Consider the following 26,260-nt stretch of genomic DNA (forward strand, 5'->3'; position numbering starts at 1 on the left):
TTGGCCGCCATTTCAGGTATACTATGCAGCACTTCTAAGATGGTCTTCATTAACTGAGCAACACATTGCCTGGCAGTTCCTGACCTGGCGCTCTTACCCTGACAGTGCACATATACTGCAGTAACCCTGAGACCCCTGCTTAGAGTGCCTTTATTGTCTTGCCTGTGATAGCAGCTCCTACTGACGCCTGCACACTGCTCTGGAGGTCCCCTCACTGTGCTGGTTGCCAAAAATGGGCCGTACTGATCCAAAACAGTGCCAACTTAATTTTGAGGGGGGAAGACCTGAGAGTGTCACCGGGGAAGAATCAAGCCAACTGGAAGGCACTGCAGCCATAATGGCTTGACTCCGGGCGGGTTTCTGATCTATTGACACTTGTCTGGATATGTTATCTAGTCTTCTGGATGACATCCATAGTCACCTTGAGGCTCAAGTCATGGGAATAGGTGGTGCGGAGCAACGTATATCTGATTTGGAGGATGCGCAGCCTTCCCTGCGGAGGCGTCTTGAATAAACTGAAACCCTCCTCAAGCAGCTGGCCACGAAAGCTGAAGGATAGAGGCCCTCCTCCCGAAGCAATATTCGAGTTGAGGGAATCGCGGAATGAACGAACACCGGTCCTATGGCAACATTTTTGGAGTCTGTCCTCGTGGACCTATTCGGGAGGGATGCCTTCTCCACGTTGTTTGCAGTTGAAAGGGCACATCGAACTTTGGGACCCCTACCTGTACCCGGGGCACCTCCGAGGATGATAATTGCTAATATTCTCAATTACAATGACCGCGACGTGGCCCTTAGACTATCTGGAGAGCCGGGCACGCTTACCTATCAGGGCTCTATCATCTCCCTCTTAACTGACATCAAGCCGGTAGTGCAGGAGGCTCGGCGCAAGTACACAATTGTGAAGCGGGCCCTCCAAAAGGCAAACGGCAAGTATGCTATGCTTTACCCAAACATCAAGTATACTATGCTTTACCCAGCCAGACTCCGCATCCAACTTGGTAGTAAGCCCATATTTTTGCCTTTCCCGAAGACGCAGGAAAGTTCTGGAAGAAACATAAACCATCTATGACACCGCAGCATCAGGACGATGACACGGGCCCTGACCTCTGATTTCCTGTTTCTTCGATGTCTGGTACTTAGTACTTGAGCCAATTCTTCTACGCTACTAACTGTTTTGGAAACTGATTGCTCCCTGGCTACACAAATTTCTAGACATCATGTATCTGTCCAGTGGTTGGGAGTGCTCTCTATTATCTATGTTAATGGGGCTGATTAATAACCGTGAGACTGTCATTGGTTTGGTGGCAATTACTGTTTTCAATAATCCTACACTCAGATGGCTCCATGGAGCATTGCCATCTCCTGCAGGATGATTCCTCACCCTCCCTTTCTCGTACTTCCTTCTTTTATCCCTGGTTGTTGTTACTGTGTCGGGATTCACCGGGTGCCTTGTTATTGTGTATCTGATGGGGGTGGGTGGTGGAGGGGGGCTGAGGGTGGCTGAGGGGGTTCTTTTTCTCTATGATTGCATTAGTTATTTTTGTTGTTTGAATGGAGCGTTTTTAATATTCACTGTGCAGATTATGTTTGTCTTGACCTCTGGTTCATGCTGCTGATTCTACTGGTGATCAAATGACTGTTGACGGTGGTGCTGGTCCTGGACTCCCACCTTAGGTGTCTATCTTGGAATGTTAGGGGATTGGCTAATCCCAGAAAACGCAGACAAGTATTGGCATATCTGGCTAGACAGTCATTCAAAATCGCCTTTCTACAGGAAACTCACAATGCGCCCCTCCCTGCACATCGTTTTGCGTCCACTTGGGGTGGGAACCGTTTTTTTCATGTTACAGCTCCTACTCACCTGGAGTGTGCATCACTCCCTCCCCTTCCGATCCGTTGAGGTGGTTGTGGATCCCGCGGGTAGATATGTTCTGTTGAAGGGATTGCTGGAGCGCAAAGCTATACTGCTTATTAATGTCTATGCTCCGAGCACTGACTCCACCAACTTCTTTCCCACTCTCTCTGCAGGTATCGATAGATTGGGGTCCGATAATATCCTGATGGGGGACGGCTTGAACCTTACGCTTGATCCTGCGACTAATACTACTGGTCCAGGATGTAATACGAAGCCTCATTCTACTCAGGGTCTTTTGATCTTTTGCAGGCTTCATTATTCGATGATTCCTGGCGCACGCACATCCAACGACCTGTACATATTATTTTTATTCCACCCCACACGGTTCTTGGTCCTGTATGGACCACTGGTATCTTACGCCACAGTTGTTGTTAGATGTACGTGACATTGAATACCTACCCGGCACGATATCAGATTATTCTCTGGTCCTCCATGTATTAGATTCCTCCTTACTCTCCAAACAGCGACCATAATGGAGGTTTCCTTCATCTGCCTTCTTGAACCCAATGTTTCAGAGTGAAGTGGGTGATGCCATTCAGGAATATTTTGAACTCAATGAAAGCACGGTAGATTCACAACTGATACTTTGGGACGCCTTCACGGCGGCAGTGCACGGGATCAGCATCTCTAAGCACGCTGGCGTACTCCGCTCTGTCCGGGGGGAGCTAGGTAAAATAGAATAGAAACTGAAGGATGTAGACACTATTTACCTTACAGATCCCTATCCAGCCTCTTTCCGTACCTGCTCAGCATTGATGGTGGATGTGAGAAGTTGGCCTGGTATATGATGTTCACTTTTCTAGAGAGCACCTTCCACCAGTCCAAACAACCCTTATGGTGATGGTTGTAAAGTCAACCTTATAGACCAGCTATCCTAGAGGTAGCATGGACAAAGCAGTCTTAGGCTAAACTCAAGAGGGCATGTGAAGCCAGCTGTTTTACTATATGCAATCCCTTTAATACCAAATGAAAGTACACCACACAGGATATATATTCAAAATATATATGTATTTATTTCTAAAGAAATCCCCTGAACTCTTTATGAGCACAGAAGCACAAGCGCATAACAAGTAACTTAATATAACATACAAAAGTTGCACAAATATGGATAGGCCCAGGTGGCCCGCTAAACCATATACTAAAAAAGTGGTATAAGTACCACATCACCAACAATGGTAAGGCCTAGGGCCTTGGGAATCGCTGGGGCTACACTGGACTAACAATGGTTAGGGAGCAGGAGGCCCACGGGATGCGTGTGCAGTGTCTAAAGGCACACGTGTGCACAAATAGAAGTCAATGGGTGCGTAAAAATAGAAAGTTAAAGGTTTGGGAGTCTTCCGACTGGACTAGAAGCTAACCACTTGAAACTAGGACACTAGGAGAGTTACTCTTTACAGGAGCACCGCAGTACTTGCGTTACCTAACCCACAGGAAGCGGGTGCATAGGTCCCAAAGTGTGTCGGGTTTCTTCGTGGAGTTCTATGGAGCCTTGGAGAAAAGATGCTGCAGGCGGCCAGGAGAGAAGAGTCTGGGTGGATCCAAGGGTGGATCGAAGATGTAGAGGACCTGAAAGCAGAGGGGACAGAGTTTGGGTCACTAGCCAGTGACCAGGAAGGAACCAGGCGATGTCGCAAAGCAATCAGGTGCTGATGGGAAGCTTGTCTCTGCAGCCACGTGGACCAGGAGGCGTCGACGACAACCAGGAGTCAGGCACGGACTGTCCCACAAAGGCTCTCGATGTTGGCGGTGTTGGCTTCAGGATTGGAGTCAACAAGCCTTGGCAAAGGCAACCCACGCAGGATACGATGTAGGCTTCTTACTCAGACCAGCAAGGTCTGAGGGGCTGCTTCTTTTGAGGGAAACAAAGGCCAGTCTAGAGCAACCAGACCAGTAGTGTAGATTTAAAGGATCGTCGCCAAAATGGCCACTAGCCAACGGGCAAGTGACCGGGCAGACGCGTCGAGCAGGAAAATGCAAAAGGGCCCCACACAGAACTCGTGGAGGGTGCAGGGCTGATCTTTGGTGCAGATGCTGCTCGGGGTTGGGGCTTCTCAATCCCCAAAGCACAGCTTCAAGGAGGCCTCGGGGGCTGCACAGTTAGCAGGTCGCAGACTTTTCAAGATGGCCGGTCCCACGTCTCTCGTCGCCTCCATGGGTCTCAGCTTTGCAGGGACTGTGGATCGGGCTGTTGGATGTCTGGGAATTCAGTTCTTGTCAGGCTCTGTGCTCGGGCTCCGGCGGCGACAAAGCAAACCGTTGATCGCTGGATGGTGCCTGCTTGTGCAGGGTGATCACTCCTTGACCACAAGGGAGATTCTTCAGTCGTCTTCTTCAAGTAAATCATCGAAGGTCCAGAGTTTCGTTTCAGAGTTTCAGTCAGGATTAATCTAAAGCCTTGTGACTCAGCTTCTACCTATATACCAATCTTAGGGGCTGGATTACCTGCTAGGTCCCTCCTATGGGTGGGACCAGGGTAGGGGGTGGTTGCACCCCTTTCCCTTTGTCCAGTTTTGCGCCAGAGCTGGGTCTGGAATGCCCCCGCACCGGTTTGAACTGGCCTATGCATGGGACACCTTGTGTGCCCCAGGCAGTGTCTCAATCCTTTCAGCCCTCCCTGACCCAATACACAAAGTCCTGTCTGGGGTGGTGCTAGCACCTCCCAAGGCAGGAAACCTATTGTCCAAGCCTCCCTCGCTGGAAGGACTCCCAGCAGCAGGAGGTCAGACTTGTGTCTGTGGCAGCAGCATCCATTTTGTGATGCTGAGGCTCTGGTTAACTTTAACCGGGAATAGTAGGAACAACATGTCTTCTCCCTCTAAAAGGGTGGAATGCTACCCCCGTCACCAGAACTGGCGAGGGGGTAGTATTCCAAATCGTATGACACCTTACTCGACATGTTTTGATAAAGTCAAACCATAGTTAGCATTTAACCGGGAGGTTCATAATGCACTTAAGAGTATATGGCATGGCAACAGCTATAAGGACATGGTTCCGAAAGCTGCAGACAGGCTCACCTCATGCTAGAGCACCATCTCACATAAAACCAAGCACTCTGCCTCCGTGATTGTTAAGGCTTGCCATAGGAGTGACTTATAGGTGTATATGTGTCTAGATATAAGGTTAGATATAGGTATACCATATCTAAGCAAAGGGTGATTACACCACCTTGCCCCAGCTGAGTGATCAGCCAGTTGTGTCAATTTGGGGGGCCAGCCAGGGGTGGCATAATACATGCTGCAGCCCCTGGTAGGACTTGGATGCACCTATGCCCTGGGTACCTATAGTACACTGTACAGGGGCACATAAGGTGACCCAGTATCCAATTGGAGATGTACTTAGGGTATATGGAGTCCATTTTAAAGAGAGAGCAGAAGCCTGGGGCCCTGATTAGCAGGATCCCAGGCCAACTAAGTCGAAAACCAGGTAAACACTAGGCAAAGAATCTGGGGTAACCATAGTCAGGTATCCACCTTCCTACAGTGGACTTCAATGATGCAGCTGCCAGGGAAGTCAAATACCCTGGTAAATATGCTGCAGCCAGAGTGTATGGAGAGGGTGAAAGGCGGAGTAGGACACTTGCCCGACTCCTGCGTCCACAATACTATTCAACATATATTACAGTTAAGACTCAGACGCGGGTGAGCCATTGATTACTAACATCGACATCTCTGAGACTTTAATAGCCTACTATACGTGAGTTTACGAAACATGGGCTCCTCCTGGAGGGCAGGCACTAATGGAATATTTGCAGGAAATAGCCGTGGTTTGGCTTGAAGATGGGCAGTGCGAGTTCTTGGCATCCCCAATTGATGCTAATGAGGTTAAGAAAGCAATAAAAGACTTAGCCAGCAGTAGAGACCCTAAATCCGACGTCTCACCGCAGATTTTTGCAAAGCCTACCAAGATATACTCGCCCCACAGCTGGTTGAGGTTTACGCCGAAGCCCTAGACCGTAGTTCCCTCTCTGCGACCATGCAGGAAGCCATAGTAACTTTACTTCTTTAACCGGGCAAACCTCCCACCCAATGCCAGTCATACAGATCATTATCGCTCTTAAACCAGGACTTCAAATTTCTCGCTAAAATTCTAGCCACCCGTCTCTCATTATTAGGTGATACTATATTATCCTCTTTCCAAGCAGGCTTTGTTCCTGGTAGGTCCACAATGATCAATATGCCTATAGTATTCTCAGTGATGAACCAGATGGAGCCAACACTCCTGGCAGCAGTTGTGCTGCTAGATGCTGAGAAGGCATTTGATTAATTAGAATGGTCCTTCTTATATGCAGTAATGCAAAAGCTAGGTATACCCATGGGTTTTTTGAATTTGGTTTGCCTTTGATAGTTCAATTCAGTTGCCCGGCTGAGGGAGAACTGGATAATTACAACACAATCCCCTTTGTCACAAGGGACTATACAAGGGTGCCCATTGTCTCCCCTCTTGTTCATTATTGCTATGGACCCCCTTGCCCGCTACATACAGATGTGTCCTCTCCAAAGGGGCTTGCAACTACATACTGGCCCACTCACTGCTTCCTTTTACGTGGATGACGTGCTGCTATTCATTTGGCACCAAGCTGAGAACCATCCCCCATTGCTAAGGGAGATAGTTCCATTTGTGGTACAATCTGGTTTTGTCATGAATTGGACAAAGTCGGAGATTTTTCCGTCAATTCCTGAAACTACCTCATTTTTTTTTATTTTTAAAACCATTATTACAATAAAAGGAATACAGTTGCAGACCTACAACCACAGGGGCCGGCAGTCAGCAATAAATACCAAAGTTGTAATGTTACACAGCTCATCAGCCGACAACCCGTGGGCCCGGCAGCGATGTCGCACAACATTGTAGAGAACCTGTGGCGATAGGGAGGATAAATTAAAGGTTTCACATTTTACATTTCATAAAACAAACACACAAACAAAAATTTCGAGGCAATAAACTATACAGTAAGTGGCTGTCCCAGGCAGGAGGTGGAGAGATCCCAGCTAAATGAATATATTTGATGAAGGATTGAGGATCTCAGGGAGGGAGGGGGGCCGAGAGCAGGCAAGTAAATCATAAACAATAGGATGTAAGAGCCAGGGAATGCATGGTCACAGGGACAGAGGAATGTCAGGGACTTCTACAAAAGGGGGGGGTGCAAATCTCTCCACGATACGAGTTCCATTGACTCCATATCCTCCCCCACTTCTTGGGCTTACCCCGGGCAACATACACAATCTTTTCTCTGAACATGCACCAGTCCATGTTTTCTTTCCATGTTGAGACTAGAGGTGCCCTCTGAGACCCCCACAGTTGGGCTATGTCCCTTTTCGCTATCATATTGCCAAGGGTGGCCCATTGAGTCTGAGCAACGATATAGTCATTTGGCTCCCAGACATTCAACAAACAGCGTCTCGCCTCTGGCAATAACGAAACACCCGTCACCTCTTCCATAACAGCATGCACACGGTTCCAAAATACCACAACATCCGGACACTCCCATAAAATATGAAGAAAGGTAGCAAGCATACCGCAGCCATGCCTGCACAACCCATCCACAGACTAACCCATACACATCAGGTGTGGACCCGTGACATAGACTCGGTGTAAAATCTTCAGTTGCACCAGCCGGAGACGCGCCGGAATCGCGACCTCTTTGGGGGAAGATATCGCAGCCTGCCAGTCTTCATCGTCCAACTCCAGTCCATCGCCGGTCCGAGCTCCCCGAAGCTGTACGAGTAGGTCCGAACGATCATTAATAAGTTTCTTGTAGATGAGAGAAATAGTGCTATCGGGGATGTATCCGTCAAGCACTCTATCTTCCAGAGGAGAGGACTCTGCAATAGTGGTTTCGACTGGAAAGACCGACTCAAGCGCATTGCGGATCTGGATATAACGAAAGTGCTCCCTATCACTTAATGCATATTCCCGTTTGAGTTCATCGAAAGTTTTGATTCTGTTCTTGACCCAGAGATCTCCGACCGTACTAATACCAATGAGGTCCCATTTGTCGAATCCTTTTGTCGTCCAGAGACTGCCCAGTCTCTGCAGCGTAAAGCGGGGTAGCTCTAGTCAGTCTGTCTGACCACCCCGTGGCAGCGGTTGCACTACCCCACACCCGTACCGCAACCCCGGTGGGGCCAGTCAGATTCTTCCTAGCCGATATAGAGTAGAGCGCCATATTGTAGTTACCTCCCGGTAACTGCCATCTATCCATTTCGAATGCGGGATTTGGGACTGGGACGTACATTACGTGGTTGACTGCACTTAATTGGGATGCCCAATAGTATCGTTTGATATCGGGCAACGCTATGCCTCCATCGTACCAGGGCAAAGTCAGTTTTGCCAATGCAATGCGAGGCCGCCCGCCCCACACAAGTTTCCTCTGGAGGCTCTCAATCTCGCGGAAATAACTGGCAGGCACCAAATCAAGCGTATTTTGGATGGCGTACAGGAATCGGGGAAGAGACATCATCTTAAAAAGAGCTGCTCTCCCCACCGGGGACAGCGGCAAGCCACACCACGCCATAACGTCCGATCTAAGCCAAAGGAGAGGAGGAAGCAAATTTCTCTCATAATGTGCAGCGGAGTCCAACGATATATAAATCCCCAGATACTTAAAACCGACGTGCAAAATCAGTATCGGACAGATGCGGGGCATGGGAGGCATTTCTCCAGTAAGCGAGTAAATACAAGACTTGGCCCAATTAATTACCAAGCCAGAATTCTTCCCGAAGGAACTCAACACGTCGAACAGTACCCCTAACGACTTTCGAGGGGAAGTTAGGTACAGCAAAATATCATCCGCATACAACGATATACGATCCTCAAAGTCAGGGGACCACCGAACACCCTTGAGCGATAGTTCCCACCGAAGCCACGCGGCAAGGGGTTCAAGGGCGAGCGCGAAGAGCAATGGTGACAAAGGGCAGCCCTGCCGCGTGCCTCTTCCGAGAACAAAAGGTTCAGAGGCCCTACCGTTGACCACCACCTGGGCCAGCGGTTGCTCATACAGGAGTCTAACCCACCCGATGAAACTGGGGCCAAACCCAAATTTTGCAAGGGCCGCCCACAAGTACGGCCATTCCACCGTGTCGAAGGCCATCGAGGCATCCAAGGAAACCAAGATGGCCGGCTCACGAAGCGACCCGGCCCTTGCCAATACGCCATGTAGACGGCGAAGGTTGAGCGCGGTATTTCGATGGGGAATGAACCCCGACTGATCTGGGTGTATCAAGTCGCTGATCACCTTTATCAGCCGATTTGCCAAAAGTTTTGCCAAAATCTTTGGCTTGGCGTTCAGAAGCGATATCGGCCTATACGATGTACATTGGTCACTGGGCTTCCCGTCTTTGTGGATGACAACAATGGACGCCAGTCTCTGATCTCGGGGAAGAGATCCGATATCTCGCGATTCCAGAAACATTTGACGAAGATGCAGCACCATTTTGTCGGGACACAACTTATACAGCTCGATCGGGATGCCATTCAGGCCTGAGGCCTTCCCCGAGCGAATGGAGCGGATAGCGAGCGCTATTTCATCGGTGGAAAATTCCGCCTCCATAAGCTCCTTGTCTGACTCCGACAGGCTAGGCAGCGCGATATCTCTGAGTAGCAAATGTGAGTCTTCCTCCAGTCTGTCCGAAACCGGCGCGTAAACCTTCTGAAAGTGCTGGGCAAAGACTCCAACTATCTCAACCGGGTCCATAACCCGCACCCCATCCGCTCTTTCAACAACAGGCACCACACGATTCAATCTATCTCTTTTATCCAACCAAGCAATCAATTTTCCCGCTTTATCACCAACATCATACAGGTGCCCCTGTTGCTCACGATTTTTACCTTGGCCAAATCAGTCACCAGAGCCCTGTAGTCAGACTATCTAAGGGCTAAAACATGCAACCCCTCAGGTGTAACCCCAGATTCTAATTCTACTTCCCAAGCAGTAATTTCATTCTCCAGACGTACCACCTCCAAATTTTTGCTTTTCTCCTCACTGGCGATCAAGGACAAGGTTTGACCACGAATCACACTATTATAGGCCTCCCATAGTGAGATGGAAGAGGACACAGACCCCACGTCCTCAGCAAAGTAATAGTCCATGCATTTGACCACCTCGGCTCTAGTTTTAGGATTACGAAGGTGCCAGGGGTTAATCGGAGCCACCCGGCCCTCAGCTCCCAGCTGCACATCAATAGTAAGCCAGAATGGGGAGTGGTCTGAGATTCCCCTGGCTAAGTGTCGACTTTCCCTCACAGAGACCACCTGCACCGCCGGTATTAGGATATAATCAAGCCTCGAGAGACTCCCATATGCTCCTGAATAGAAGGTATATTGTGCCTGTTCGGGGTGTAGTTGCCTCCAACAATCCACTAGACCCAGTGCGTCCAGGAAGTTGCTCAGCCATGTTTGTGATTTCGGGAGAACCCTGGAGGGATTACGATCCTCACTACCACAGACAACCGAGTTAAAGTCACCACCCACAACTAGCATACCTTCGGGGAGACCCAGAACCACCCTTCCCAGACCAGAAAATGTCGTGGACTGCAAGCCTGGCAGGACATATACAGAAAGTACGGATATCGTCTTTCCCTCCCAGCGGCCCGTAATAGCCGCATATCGGCCCCTATCGTCCAGCACAGTGTCGTCTATCTCCAGGGGGAGGGAGCTCCTGACAAGAAAGCCCGCCCCCGTCGACCCAGTAGTGAATCCGGAGTGTGCCACAAGACGATATCCCCGTCTATTCAATGCATGGCATGTGTTCCCTATCAGATGCGTTTCCTGCAACAACACTATATCCGGGGAAAGACGCTTCAAGTATTGCAAAACTATCCCCCGCTTTATCCTATCACCCAGACCATTGGCATACCAACTCAGCACCCTCAGCCCTCTACCCCCCATCCCAGAAATGAGAACAATGCCCCTCCCACAAAGAAACAGGCACAAAAAACGAAATATGCAGCAAAGCGTGACCTCGAAATAAGCAAAGAAACAAGTACCCCCCCACCACCCCCAAAGAAATCCCCAAAAACACCCCCCCCCCCACCCTGCACCCCTGCGGTAGACTAAAAACCACCCCAACTTGCAGTGTGCCTGTCGCCCCATTAAACTAATATACAAAAAGAGAGAAGAAACCCCTAGAGGAGGAAGAGTCCCGATTCCCCCCGCCCCAGGGTAGGTACCAATATATGCACACAAGAGTCATCGAACCACTGCTATAAGTCTATAGAGCTCGCACGCCGGTGAGGACTCACTCCTCCTGTTCCTCCAGGCCACCTTCAGCGCCCCTCGATTGTTCTGGGCGATCTCGCTGTGTCGGCAAGGTATCGAGCCAGTCACTGACAACCTCAGGGCGGTCAAAGAAGAGCGCACGTTCCTCATATTCAATCCTCAATCGGGCCGGGAAAAGCATGGCGTACTTCAATCCCATGTCTCTAAGTCGCCGTTTCACCCCCAGGAAACCCATGCGTTGCTTCTGCACAGCCTGTGTAAAATCCGGGTAAAAACTGATCGATGCATTTTCGAATTTTGTGTGACCATTAGTTTGTGATGCTTGAAGAATAGCGTCTCTGTCCCGAAAATTGAAAATCCTGGCTATGATAGGCCGCGGGGCGACACCCAATTTAGGCTTCCCGCCGGGGACTCTGTGAGCACCCTCCACTTTGAAGAAGTTACTGAGGCCCTTGGGTGTTAAGTGATTCAATACGAGGTCCTCCACAAGTAGATCTGTCGATAATTCAGTGGGCTTCTCCGGGAACACCGATGATGCGGACGTTGTTGCGCCTAGCCCGGCTCTCGAAATCATCCAGCCGACGGGCAAACAAGTCGTTTGATGATCGGAGATTGCGAACTTCGGTCTGAAGATCAGAAACATCAGTAGTGAGACTTGCAGTCTTAATGTCCAGGGACTTGACCCGCTCATTGGTCTTCGCGAAGTCAGTCCTGATTAAGTTAACTTCGGTCGCCACAGTGTCCATCTTCGAAGTCAGTGTCTCGTACTGCTGGCCCATAGATGTCTTCACACTTGCAATGGCGCCCATGACGTCGCTCAATGTCAGTTCTTCAGTCGCGGGAGAGCCATCTCCAGTCTCGTCCAGAACTTTACCCACACCACTAGGGGATCCTTTCGGGCGAGTGAAGCGATCCATAGTATTGAATTGGGGGGTACCCCCTTGGTACGTGCCTTTGGTGACCCGCTTCTCGCTCTCCGACTTGCCCGCCATATTGAGCAGCGAGCCCTGGCGGGCCTTTTGGGACCTGGTTAGAATGGCTCTCCGCAAAGCTGACTTGTAGAGTCCGGGGACGAGGGTGAAAGACAAGCTTATAGCCGATAGCAAGGCACAGGCCATCAGTGTCAACAGGCAGCAAGTCTTGGTAGACAAAGGCCAAAAACAAAACCAAAAGTACCACAGGGGCAGCGGCATAATCCCACTGGCCGTTGTTGTTCAATTGCCACCTTGGTACCTCGGGGACTCAAGCCCCTGGATGGTCATCGATGTAGGCCGCAAAGTTTCGAGGGTAGTAAGTCCGGGTCCCAACGGCCAAATCAATTTTTGGAAAGAGATCCAGTGTCCCCAGGGTGTCAGCTAGAAGAACCCGTCGTCTATATCAGGATTCGTGACAGGATAGATGCGGGAGGCGGAGAGGGTCTCGGGAGCCCTGTGCTCACGCGTCCATCTTGGATGTGCGCGAACGAAACTACCTCATTAGATATAGAATTCCCCTTGCGTTGGTGTACCGATCCCCCTAAGTATCTTGGCATCTATCTGCATTGTAACGCTGCAGAGGTCAACCGCCTTAATTATGAACTGGTGATTGACCAGCTTACAACTCAGGTCGATAGATGGACTAAACTCCCACTGTCTATAGCGGGCCGGATTGCCATAATTAAAATGGTTGTTTTATCATGACTGCTATAATTATTTTTAAATATTCCAATTGCATTGATGGCGTAGTTCTTTGATACCCTATGCACCATATTGACACAACTGGTGTGGGCAAGAAAACAACCCCAAATACGCTGGAATACGCTTACAATGCCATATGAGCGGGGGGAGGGGGGAGGTCGGTGTTTCGGATCCTTATCCCTATTACTTGGTGGCGCAGGTTCATTTCCCTTATTATTGGTATCATCCCGACGCTTGCATACAATATCTCAGACCTGAGAGATCCCAGGTGCATCCAAACTCACTCATGTCCATTCTGCCGAAGGGGCTCCCACGTTGCCTGGCAGTAATAGAGACGCAATCTACAACTTGCTGGGCGTAGACCAAATTTTGTTGATACTTGAAGTATGACCTCCTTTATCACTCTCATACACCATTGCTCAACAATCCATGGATACCCTCTGCCACTGAAACTCTTACTAAAAGGACGCTGGACAAATTGAGGCTTCATACTGTGGGAGACCTATTTAAAGATTCTTGTCCATGCACTGTTACTGACTTGGCATCACGTAGAGCTACAACTTATATGGACAGGTTTCTCCTACATAGAGTGTGTGGCACCCTGACGAACGCTTTACCTGATGCTGCTGTAGAACAAGATGACTTCCCCTCTCACGCTAATAATTAACTTCTCAGATAGTACCCATCTCGTCTCCGGCCTATATCACCTATCGCAATCAATGCAACCTTCAGTGGGCCTTAAGTCTAGTGTGGCCTTGGAGCTAGATCTGGGCGAAACCTAAACAGACGAAATATGGTCCTACTGTTGTGCAGAGACCCGGTATGTTTCAAATAACTATAAGCATAAATTGTTGCATTTTAAATATCTTCATAGAGCATATGTTACCCCAAAAATATTAGCTAGAGTAAGCCCCACTCTCCCTAGCTCATGCGCCAGATGTACGGCACTAGATGCAGATTTCGCACACCTCGCTTGTAAGGGCATATTGGGAGGACATATTTTACCACTTGTCCCTTATGGTCGAACATACCTTGCAGCCTTTACCACTGACGGCATTACTGGGGTATGTCAAACCCATTAAGAGATGCATTGGGAGATTCTCTGCATTTGCTCTCCACCTGGTGAAGCACCAAGTCTCCCTGCACTGGGGCAGAGCCCAAACACCAACTACAAGAGACTGTATTTGTGACCTTATTTATTGTTTTACAGCTAGTGACACGTATGCAACACTACTACCTGTAGCCTCTTGCCCTTGTGATATTTGGCAGACACTTAAGGACTACCTGCAGCTTCATCCTGTAGACGAAACATTAGGGGGAACTGGGTAAGTTATGGTGTGATTTACTGGCTCATTTGAGCTGTTCACTCAGATGACCAGAAACTGGATATATGTTTATTAAATACATTGGAATGAACCATATTTATCTATTGATAATATCTGGATTGCTACGACTCAACAGATGCACTGTACTCTATATTGTGATACTGTTCTAATATGCGCCTATGTTCTTGTGATTTTTGGTCTATAACAGGAGAGTGACATGTCCTTCGGTGCGGTGAATCATGACTGTACAATTTGTCTTCTCTCTTTTTGTCTTATGTGTGCATTCTCTTCTGTTTGTTTTTTGTAAAAAATGCACACAAAAAAGATGTCCCTGGCGAAGATCCCCCAACTCATGGGGAGGCTATGGGGAATGGAAGCCAAACTAATAGAAATAGAGGATCCATCACAATCTATGCACAGTTGGAATTGCACAGGCGAAGAAGATGACGCTCCGATTCCTGACTCTGTGTAGCTTAATTACCTAAGAAGAAATACACAGATAGGTGTTTGGTCGTTTTCCATGTGGTGTCTTATCCTAATATACAAAGCAAACATAAGGAATTGATGGGCAGAGCGCTGAAACTTTTCAGACACTCACCCCCAGTCACAGATCTGGGTTGAATCCATCATTGTTCTTTAGCTCACTTTGCCACCCCAGTTCAGGCACAGCTATATGCAAATCAGTCTTGACCCTGTGCCTAATAGGAACAGTCCAGGCCGAACTGCCAAGCCATGTCATCCCTGGACCAGAAACAAGCAACCTGGGATGCTTCCTTACGTTTCTCTTGTGTTTGCTTTGTTCGCCCTAGGTTGGCAGGATATGCCCAGACGTAGGTCACTTGCTCACTTTGCCACTGGATTCATGCTAGCCTGGCTGATGAAGGGTGTTACCCAGAAACCGGTCCCAGGATGCTTGTTTCCGGTTCAGGAAAGACCTGGCTTGGCAGTTCGGGCTGGACTGTTCCCATGAGGCACATGGTCAAGACTGATTTGCATATAGCTGGGTCTGAACTAAGGTGGCGAAGTGAGCTAAAGAATGATGATGGATTCAACCCAGATCTGTGACTGGGGGTGAGTGTCTGAAACGTTTCAGTGCTCTGTCCATCATCTCCTTGTGTTTGCTTTGTTTGCCTTAAGTTGGCAGGGTATGCCCAGACGTAGGTCACTTGCTCACTTTGCCACTGGATTCAAGCTAGCCTGGCTGATGAACGGTGTTACCCAGAAACCGGTCACAGAATGCTTTTTTCTGGTTCAGGGAAGACCTGGCTTGGCAGTTCGGGATGGACTGTTCCCATGAGGCACTGGGTCAAGGCTGATTTGCATATAGCTGGGTCTGAACTGAGGTGAGCTAAAGAATGACGATGGATTCAAACCAGATCTGTGACTGGGAGTGAGTGTCTGAAAAGTTTTAGTGCTCCGTCTATCATCTCCTTGTGTTTGCTTCATCCTAATATACAGTCAACACGTGTCTACTAGACTGCATCAGGGCTGTAAAAACAATAAATCATCTGTTGCATAACTATCCATTATGTTAGAAGGGAGGACAAGGAGATCCAAGTAAAAAGATGTGTAGAAGGATGGGTAGTGCACCACCATCATCAATGTCACCCATGCTCTGTGTTAAGGCAAGAAAACCATAGGTAATGACAGTGTGTCCTTCTTTCTGTTTGATCTTATGAGGCAGACAGTGGTTTTGGAACCAGCATTTGTTGATTTTCATTGGCAGACTTGCGATGCACTTGGTTGTCCATTGCGACATTCCTGGACAGCTTTTTTAGTCTCTGCTGTGATAACTTGAAGACAATTACAACATGTTGGCATCTCTTTCCCTTACCTCAACATGGTCTTGATATTTGTGACCAGTCCTCTTTACACTACAAATGAGCTACAAACTCCTGTTAATGGAACAGGTTGAACGCTATTGATTTAATTGGGATGCGTGCAATTTTGATCCTGACATCCGTAGTGAGTATGGCTACTATTTGTTATTTGTGATAATTTGGATGGTGATTTATATATGTGTGGGGTTGTCTGTATTTACCTAACAATTGGGATCGGGCGTTCGCTGGACTATTTTGCTTTTATAGTACCAATTTTGGGCGGATCGTAGTACCGGTTCTAACAAATCTAATTTCTGTAGCTTTTTAGTATTAAGGCTTACACTATGCATGAATTAGGGACAATGTATGATCTCATGCCATAGTCTTTAGATTGTGAATAACTTTTGTTTTTATTTTTTGTGAGTCATAAGTTCGCAACCTGGACAATTATCATACTGTTTGCCCTAATTCGGCAATTCTAGGCAATATCATTTCAAATATTCAGGCGCCTGTGCATGTTAAAGTAGATTTGTTTTTATCACAGAGTTTAGGTTTTATGTCTCAAACTTTAATAAACAATTTGTTATTCACTTTTTGATACTCATCCATACAAGAAGTATTGAGATAGCGCTGGTGGCTGGCAATACAGTATTTGGTCATTGGAAGCGGTCTTATACCCTTTTTCTGAAAACATCTTTGCAAACTTAACGGGACCATCCTTATAATGGACTAGTAAGCATTCACTTAGTAATGAACCGTCTCTCATATAAATTAGTATTAGTCTTATATGTCGTAATAGTAAGATGTGACTCATGGTTTTTCTTTTGTTACAGTTTTGCATTTCCATTACATTTTGATTCTTTATCACCAGTAGTAGAAAACGTTTACATAGTGTATTGAACTAATGTGATTTTATCATTGGCCCTATTTCTAAGTCTTTCTGCTCTTTTCACATCTACTTTTTAGGACTCATGTACCATTTTTGCTGACAAATATTTTTGTTCGCATCTCTGTATGGGGTGTTTTGACACGGGGTTTGTTTTTCTTGGCGTAACACAAAGTTTGGGTGACATTGGTTATGGTGGTGAACTACCCATCCTTTTTCACATCTTTCTGCTAGGATTTCCCTTACCCTCCCGTCTAACGTAAAGGATAGTAATGCACTGGATGATTATATATTGGTTTTATACTTTCTGTTTTTACACCCCTAAGGAAGTCTAGTAGACGAAACACGTGCTGGCTGTTTATTGGATTCAGACACCTCATGGATTAGGACCAATCTCTTCTCTGTGTATTTCCCAGTATTTGTCTGAACCATCTTTTGTGAAACTTTCTAATGTCTTCTTTTTTTGTATCTGTAACATCATTGTTATTCTTTACATTTTAAAGTGAGTTGTGCTTATACAACCAAAAACGAATTGATATTAGTTGTATTGTAATACAAGCAACATTTTGTGTACTCTTTTTGATGTCAAGTAAAAAAGGATTTTTCCTTTGGGTAAACCCTATATCATCAACTTTAGACACATACAGTCCAACCACTTCACCAGAATCCCTCCCCTCAAAAGGTTGAGTGCACGTTATACATCATGTGAAACACTTACAATGAAAAATCTAATACATCATTTACATCAAAAACAGACTGTTTATTTTCATATTAAAAAACATTCTATTGAAAGTGCAATAAATATAAAACTCAAGGTTTAAAAAGACAAAATACAATTATAAAAAATATTTTCAACAAAATACACTTATAAAAAAATAACTCTTTTTGATGTCATTTATATACATGGACGGCACCAGATTAATATAAAACAGTATATTTGGTTATTACTTTGTAATTACTGAAGCTTACACTTTCTGTGCAGCAGGAGTGGTTTCTGTTGTAGCACCCACTTTACAGGTAGATTGAACGTTTTGACTTTTTGACCACAATCTTGGTTGTTCGCTCCACTACTGAAAATTGCAATAGTTAATTACCTAAGACCTGTGGAATCTCAGATGTTGATTACATTCCTGATAAACAGGACTCACAGAACAAAGAAAACAAGGCCAGCCTAACGCGCACTTCTGGGAGATTCTCCTACCTAGGAACTCATGTAGGGGATTTCATCAGGTGCCGCTATCTATTCAGAATGGATGATCTTGTCACTAAAAAACCAATTATTCCACCTATTTCTGGATGCTCCCTTGGCATCTGACATACGCCTTTGCCTTTATTATTGGTAAAAATGCTTCACTTAAATCAATGCTGGAGGAGCCGGTGACAGATTGGTCCAACAAAACCTCTGACAAGGATGCAGTAATCCTTGTCTTGGCCTTGATACTTCAACTTTGTTCGGCAAACTGAGTTGGAAATGTAGGAAGTGTGCTGGTAGATGGGTTTATCAAACTAAACAAGATGTCACTTTCATGCCCAGAAACCATTTGTGCCCCTAGTTTATCTCTATTTGTCAGTGCCCCTGAGGAGGCAGTCTTTTCATCCACTCCACTTCTCCTTAGTCCTACAAGTCCTGCTCTATCACCATGTACGACTTTTATTTTGAGAAGGCAGCCCTACACTGGGTTTCTAGTCCTTTCCCTACTCTGCTCCACAGTTTCGTCTATTCCCAAAGGACAAAATCACTCTTGCCTGCTCAGGGCTTCTTTTACCCTCCTCCAGCTGGATTTCCTACACCTACTGAGCCAGCCTACACCACCATTGCCTAGTCGACCCTCGTTCCTACACAGCTGTCCACAAGGAAGCACGCTTTAACCCTATGTCCACAGGCAGCCCTCTCATAATTTGGAACCATCTCAAATCTGCTCAGCTTCTGGATAAAAACCACTCTGCATTGTATGTCTCTTTCATGCAAAGTATCTCTGGGTATTTTAGTCCAACTAAGAGATGGCGTACTATCTTTCACCACGCCTCATTGTCTATAGATCAATTATTATCGTATTCACCTTGACCCAGACCTTCATCCTAATGTAAATATCTGGTCTACCCTTTTCATATTTCTACATAAACTCTGTCAAAATAGTGCCCAGGATCAGCTGCAGGAGAAAAACATAAGGTCCTAACACTGATAGAGAAAAAAAGAAGATGGTCAACTTGGAATGTCCTTTGATTGATCGGAGGACTGTGAATGAACACCCTTAACCCATTGATATGAGGGGGCAGGCTGAGTAAAATTCTTAGCACATATATAGCCTTCTATTGAACTGATGCTCACTGGACAACAAGCCTGATATTCAAGAGAGGGACTTGGAAAACTGAGAAAAATACACTTATAAAGTGGAATATATCAGATGCTGGAAGACGAAGAGATATAAAAAAGAAAATCAAAGGTTAATAGGAGAAGCAATGACAGATGGCAGCTCAAATAGTAACGGGGATTACCCTTTAAAAGCCCCACAGTTATTTATTCATAGGTTATAAATGCCTAAGAATTGAAAATAAGTAGAAACACACCTCCAATTCGATAGATAAAGAAGTGAGTGCATGTAAATACTGGGAGCCCTATCACTACCCTGAAATATCGTTGGAAAACTGAAGCTATCATCTACTATCTAGTTCGTTTTGGGATGTCACGTGGATCAAGCTCGTCACAAGCAATATTCAATGTGTGTATGGTGTTACTGGGGCACTTACTTGGCAGTTACGACATGGCTATCAGATGTATGTCGATGACCCACAAATTTGCATCCAATTACAGAAGGGTGGCTAGATTCGGCAGCAAACTGATTACCTTCAGGAAAAATTGTCATGGCTGCAGTCAAAAATTTGTGCTTTTATCCCTCAGAGATGGAGGTCCTAATCTAATCATGCTCTGTAAGTCCTTGACTTTGACTGTGCACTGCTCACAGTGGGCCGTTGCTCTTATCCAGCACACAAGGTTTGCAAAGTCGGAGTCAATTTTGATAGCAACCTTCAATATGACCCACTAGTCAATAATTTTGTAAAACACTTTTAGTACTACCTGTAGGTTCTGCAACAGTCTACCACAGAAAAGATCATTCAAATGATAATCTCACATCTAGACAACACCAATAACATCTATGTAGAAAATAATGCAAACCCATCAATACACAAGAAGGCTCTCATTTCTGCCGTCTGACTTATCTTCTGCAACCACATCACAGGAGCCAATGTGACACCACCAATCAAGGTGTGAGCAAATTACACTGTTTTGTGCTAAATCCAGAAAGGGCGAGCCACAGTCTATCTCTACACAGTACTGCTTTCACGTCAGACACACAAGGTTAGGTACCCCGAGCACTCTGTTTTTCCATAATACAAGGTACCTATGTAAGGGGAAAGAGCCTTGCACAAGCAAGCACTGCAATAACTCATTTCTAGTATTTATCCAAATTAAGCGATTATAATTCAAATTCGGATGGGCTGTTCTGCTCTGCCTATTAACTCCGACTTCTGGTCAAGGTCCAAATAGGAGTAGGCCCAACCAGTTAACTGGTTCCTTGTCTCTTACCACATACTCTTAGCTGTGATACAGTACCACCGTGGTGTGAGCACTATACTAATTCCATAAATGAACACATAGACAAAAACAAATTAACCAAGGCTTCTCAATTTCTTAGTGGCTCAATAGAAGCAAGCAGTTTATACCATTCTCAAGGTGAAATGGGGAGGACTAAATACATTCAATATGAAATGGCTGAATACATGTTGCTCACCTTCATCCAACACCAACTGAGTGTATTTGATTATTTGTTTTCAACATTTGCAGTATCAGTACACTTGCATGAAAAGCGACATATTTTTCAAAACTTTCTATTACCTGCCAAACGACCCAGTCCTCCATTACCAAGGCCGGCGTCCTCCTCTATTTCTTCCAGTTCTTCTAGATCCAGACCCAACTATAATCAAACAATAAAAAGCATATAAAGGTATGATGAGCAATCTCCCTGGAGCACATTTACACACTGACACAGTGGAGATTAGGGACAAAGAAGGAATGAGTATGAGCCAAGCTCAGAAACTTTAAAATATGTGGGCAGAGGTACTTTGCTTTTATCTTCATGGAGGCGAGGTGTTCTCACTTATAATACATTATGGGCATTAGATGTATTGTTGTACCCTGTGTGTATATCAGTTGCAGCTCTTTTAAGTCTCCATTGTTTTGTTATTGTCTTTTCTTTCCAAACAAGTGTTTTAGTTATCTTTCTTTGAAGTTGAAGTATTGTTCTGTCTGTGAAGAAAATAGCTCTGTTCACTAATGACCTTTCTGGGCAGGCAATCACATACAGCTACCTGGCGTGGTTGTTAAGAACTGCACAGTCCCCCATAGAGTATTTATCACAGTACAAGAACATCATTTAATTGAGACGAATTCTATGAAACCATAATTTATTCTTCTCAACAACAAATCACACTTTTCGACCTAATGAGGTGACTCGGGTGCTTATTAAGTACTGTGTCCAGTCATAAGGACATTTCCTCAACAACATATCACACAGCATATCAGAGCCAGAAGGGCATGTTTAAAAAAACAATCAAATACTGCTGTAGGAAATGTGGATATTGGTCGAGGGGGTTGTAAGCTATTTTATTCAGCAACAACAATCTGTGTCAGTGTGAACCACAACAGTCACTAAATTAACCTGTGCTAAACCTCCGGTAGCTAGGCAAAAAAGCAGTCAAGCTTAATTAAGAGATATTGCGTAAAGTATTTATGCAGCACACAAACAGTAACAAACTGAAGATAACACAAGAAAAATCCCACACCAATTTAGAAAAATAGAGTAAAATGTAAAAAAAATTTGATACCAAAACAACAAAAATGCAATCATTATAAACTAAAATGTGAAATTTCAAAGTTTTAACCAAGTATAGCATCTAAAAGCACAAAGTGCCCGTCGTGGTCATCTGGTCGTGCTAGACCATGGGAAAGTCACAAGTTCAGCACAAAGTAATGGAGCACGGACCGAATACAGGGGCCAGGTTAGTTCAGCTGAAAATGTCACCTTCACAGAGTTCGGAGCAAACAACCCAGTTCGAAGTGGAGGAGGTCGCAAGGAGCAGGGAGCGCATCGTAGAAGGTCATTGATGTAGCGCGAAGAGCAGGTCTGGTGCTATGGACGGTCATTGCTGTAATGCGAAAATCCGGTTGCATGTCATGGACGGTCGTTGCTGGTACTTTGCATTGGCAGTCTACACAGGCTCTCGGTGCTGTGGCACGAAGTGCAGACCACGTGTGTTGACAGTCATTGCTGGAGATGTCTGGGGCTAAGTGTCGGATTTACCAGAGCTTTGTGTTGGCATTCATTGTGGGCAGCAGAGTCTCAGCACGAATTGCCTGTTCTCCGTTGCAACAAGCTCAAAACTTCAGGAGTCCTCTCTGATGCAAGCCGAGGGTCCTGGCCCTGGGGATCAGAGACTCACTTTAACAGAGGCCAACATTGCTCAGGCAGGTCCAGTTGCAGCAGGTCAGCTGGGTAGCAGGAGGAAGGCTTCTAGAGTTTGTTGTGTCCCTGTAATTCAGAAGAGGAGATCAGGCAACTGACCCTTGGAGTCCCTCAGGTCTTCCTGGGAACAGGGAGCGGTCCTTGCTCCTTCAAGCAGCAAGGCAGGCCCCAAGTAGCAGGGCAGTCTTCTAAGTACAAGGCAGTCCTTCTGAATTCTTCCACAGGTCCAGCAGTGTACTAAAGAGTTGGTCTGAGGGTCGAATATTGACACCTAGTGCCAGCCTCTGAAGTGGGAGAAACTTTTATTTCTCCCACACCCCAATCTGGTTCTGGAAATTTCCTTATTTCCCTGCCCAGCCTACAAGTGGTCTAGGGGATCAATAGACTGCTGGCAGGTTCTTTTGTGAGTGCTGGAGACAACCCTTCAATTCAATTCATAAGCTTTTATTCGATTTGAAAGTACAAATCATACAAGCAAAACATTAAAAATACAATTCCTTATATATACAAAAAATGACTCAAAATGTACACATGAAAAGTGCAAAAAAGGGATAGGAAACATGTACAAACAATTAGTGGGCAACAGTTAATAATTTAAAAATATAAGCAATATAGAATTTATACAAAAGGATCGTATGTGTACAGACAGGAAGACAGTATATTTGTCACACCAAGTGATATTTCCTGGCAGCTGTACGTTAAGACAGGGATCCGAACGGCTCAAATGGGCACGGGAGGATAAATTTGATGTATGAAAAAGGACCATACAATACATACTGTAAACATAATACATGAATAATAATTCGGCATTTACAAAAACATTTAAGTACAGACAGGAATGTATAAAAATAATAATAACAGCACTATACATTTCCTGGCAGCTGTACATCTCGAAGGGCATAAAACGGGCGTAGTACAAGGTTAAAAATGTTTTATATACAACATATACAAATCGTTTAGGTACAGACAGGTATGTATAAGATTATTACAACACTATACTTTTCCTGGCAGCTGTACATTTCAAAAAAAAAGTGGCCACAAAAAAGCAAATATCCACATTCTCCAAGGAAGATAGTAATATCAAAGCAGTCTTTGAAGATCGGGTATTATATTTTATAAAAATAGGCTTAAGGTATTTTACCCTTAGAAAGTGGTAAAATTTGCAAAAAAGTAAAAAATGGCAACAGCTCTGTCGTGAGGTATTGTCGCACGGGCAGGGGGTCTCGGATCTGACTTTCTGGTTTGGGAAAGCCACAAGGTGATGTACGATGCCCAATCTGACTCGGGTTAGTACAAATTGGTGGGAGGGACGAGTCACGTTCACAAGGTAGGATTGGAGCCCCGGAGTTAAATTCAGTTCCTTATAGAACTTCACGGTGGCTAACTTACCGTGCACTTTGTCTCGCTCAGCCTTTTTAAAATTTAAAAACGTTAACTTGATTTCTTTTTTAGGAATAGCGACTGCCAGTTCTGGGTCAAGAAAGACATCAATATCAAATAAAAGTTTATACCAGAATTGAATGTATCTCAGCCACTGTATACGTGACGAGTGGTCCAAACCTATACAATCAAGAATAATCTCTTGAGTGAATCGAGTCTCTGGCTTAGCCAAAATAGAACGCCACAATAAGAGTGGCCGAACGGCTGCTAAGTCAGATATAAACTCGATCCCTACCTCATCGTGAATTAATTGTACAGAGGCAGAAGGAGGGACACATAACAGTCTCTTTAAAAACTTGTTTTCATCAATTTGGAGCGAAGGACCTTCAGTATGGCCCCACACACCCGCCCCATACAGTGCGGAAGAAACACAGCGGATGTTGTATATATTGATCATATCTGGGATGCTTCTCGATCCAAGTTTAGAAGCAAATCGAAATATACTGCTAGTGGTCCGCAACATTTTCAAACTGATATTATCGAACTCAGAAGTCCATGACCCATTGTTGGTATAAGTAATTCCCAAATAACAGAAAGATTTAACGTGTGTCATTTTATCACTATCCAAGAAAAAACTATGCTTCGATTTGTTTACAGCCTGCCCGCATAACATAACATAGGTCTTGGATTTGTTCACACAGAGCCTCCTATTTTTGATAAACAGCATAAAACTATCAATTAGGCGCTGTAAGCCAATCTGGGTACGGGATAAAAGAACAGCGTCGTCCGCATATAGTAAAAGTGGGACGGGTTTACCTCCAATCGAAGGGGCGTCCGCTGGGATATCAACCAGGGTACGATCAACACAATTAATAAAAAGGGAAAATAAAAGAGGGGCCAAAACGCATCCCTGGCGAATTCCCCTTGAGACTTTAAGGATAGAGGTGCATTCGCCTAGGGTGCCGTAACGGACCTTGCAAGAGAGTTTTTCGTAAAGCCTGGCTAAAAAGTGGACAATTTCCTTCGGTGCCCCTAACTCAAGCAAAACCTCCCAAAGGATAGCATGATTAACTAAATCAAATGCGCTGCTCAAATCAGTAAAACATAAAAAAAGATTGCCCTTTTTGGCTACAGTATATTTATTGATGATAAGGTCCAGATTTACACATTGCTCCAGAGTGCCCATACCTTTCCGGAAACCGTATTGCACTTTAGTTAAAATATTCGAATCTGTTGCCCAGGTTTCTAACCTTTTGAGCAGAATCCTGCTCATGACCTTTACTGAGGCGTCCAGCAAAGAGATCGGCCGGTAGTTGGAGGCCTCAGATTTGCTACCTTTCTTGAATAGGGGAATTATAACTGATTGGCCCCAAGAAGGAGGAAAATTGCCTTCTGCCGCACAGTTAAAAATCCTCACCAGAATGGGAGCCCACAAATTCGGTTCAGCTTTGAGTAGGTCGATGGGAACCCCATCCGGGCCTGGGGCTTTCCCCCCTTTACTATTAGAAAGCCCTTCATAACCTTCCTCCAGAGTTACTCCCAAGGGAAGGGGAGTTCAAGATGAAGCCTCAGTAGTTGATACAACTAGGGGTACCCCTTCTGGGTTAAAGATGTTAGTAAAATGGATAATCCAGTCATTACATGCAACATAGGAAGTTAATTCCGGGATACCGTCTTTATTGAGAAAAGGGCTGTTAATTGTTTCCCAATAAAGTTTGCAGTTTTTGGTCTCTGCTGCTTCCTTTAACTTGTCCCATGCTTCGCTTTGTAAGGTCTTTTTTCTATTGTAGATTGCCATTTTGTAGTTGGCCCTAAGTTGTTTTATTCCGTTACTGTCTCGTGGTTTGATACCTAATGCCTTCTTCAATTCCCGAAGGGCAAGAATACAAGGTTTGTCAAACCATCCCTGCTTCATAACTCTGTTGGGTGAGGAAACCCTGGTAAAAATACCTTCGATAATAGTATTAATGGTGATGGAATGTGACAATAGGGAATCAGGGTTAATTACATTTTTTAAACAGTAGCTGATTTGTATTTTACAGCTGGTTATAACCTCCCTCTGTTTGGCCATGGAGTTGGTTCCAGACCATCTGATCCTCAGACCATTTGGTCTGATAGGTACTAGGTCAGTGGAACACATTTCTCCTGTCACTGGTGCTGTACCGTGACCCAGGAGAGTGATACGAATGCTATTATGGTCACTGAGACTTTCCTCTTTAATATACAGGTTGGAAAAGTCTCCAGTACTAGACAACAAGATATGATCTATAAATGTCCCAGCATCCCTACCTGTAAAGGTGGGACATGTAACTGTCTGAATGTTTTTGTTACAGCTTAACAGGTGTAGGTCTAGTTTAGTTAACATTTTTATTAAGTATTGAACCATAGTGACAATGTGGGAAGTGGAGGAAGTCCTCCCTCTCACCGACTCCCCCCCATTGGTTGGACATTACTGTTCCATGGCCACAAGGATTCCCTTTAGACAGGTGGCATGGCTGCAGGTTAAAATCCCCTGCC

The 26,260-nt window shown here is 45.4% G+C and overlaps 1 protein-coding gene across 1 annotated transcript in view; it reads right to left on the reverse strand.

Annotated features, from left to right (window-relative positions):
- The window catches only part of PYGB (glycogen phosphorylase B), a 684,627-nt gene that overhangs the window by 485,017 nt on the left and 173,350 nt on the right, over nt 1–26,260 (reverse strand). Inside the window, exon 3 of the mRNA XM_086927201.1 lies at nt 20,737–20,815. Within this exon, the coding sequence (XP_086783327.1) occupies nt 20,737–20,815 (79 nt within the window). The remainder of the gene's footprint in view (nt 1–20,736; nt 20,816–26,260) is intronic.

Source organism: Lissotriton vulgaris, chromosome 6, assembly GCF_964263255.1.
Source record: "Lissotriton vulgaris chromosome 6, aLisVul1.2, whole genome shotgun sequence".
In the NCBI taxonomy this organism is placed as follows: Eukaryota; Metazoa; Chordata; class Amphibia; order Caudata; family Salamandridae; genus Lissotriton; species Lissotriton vulgaris.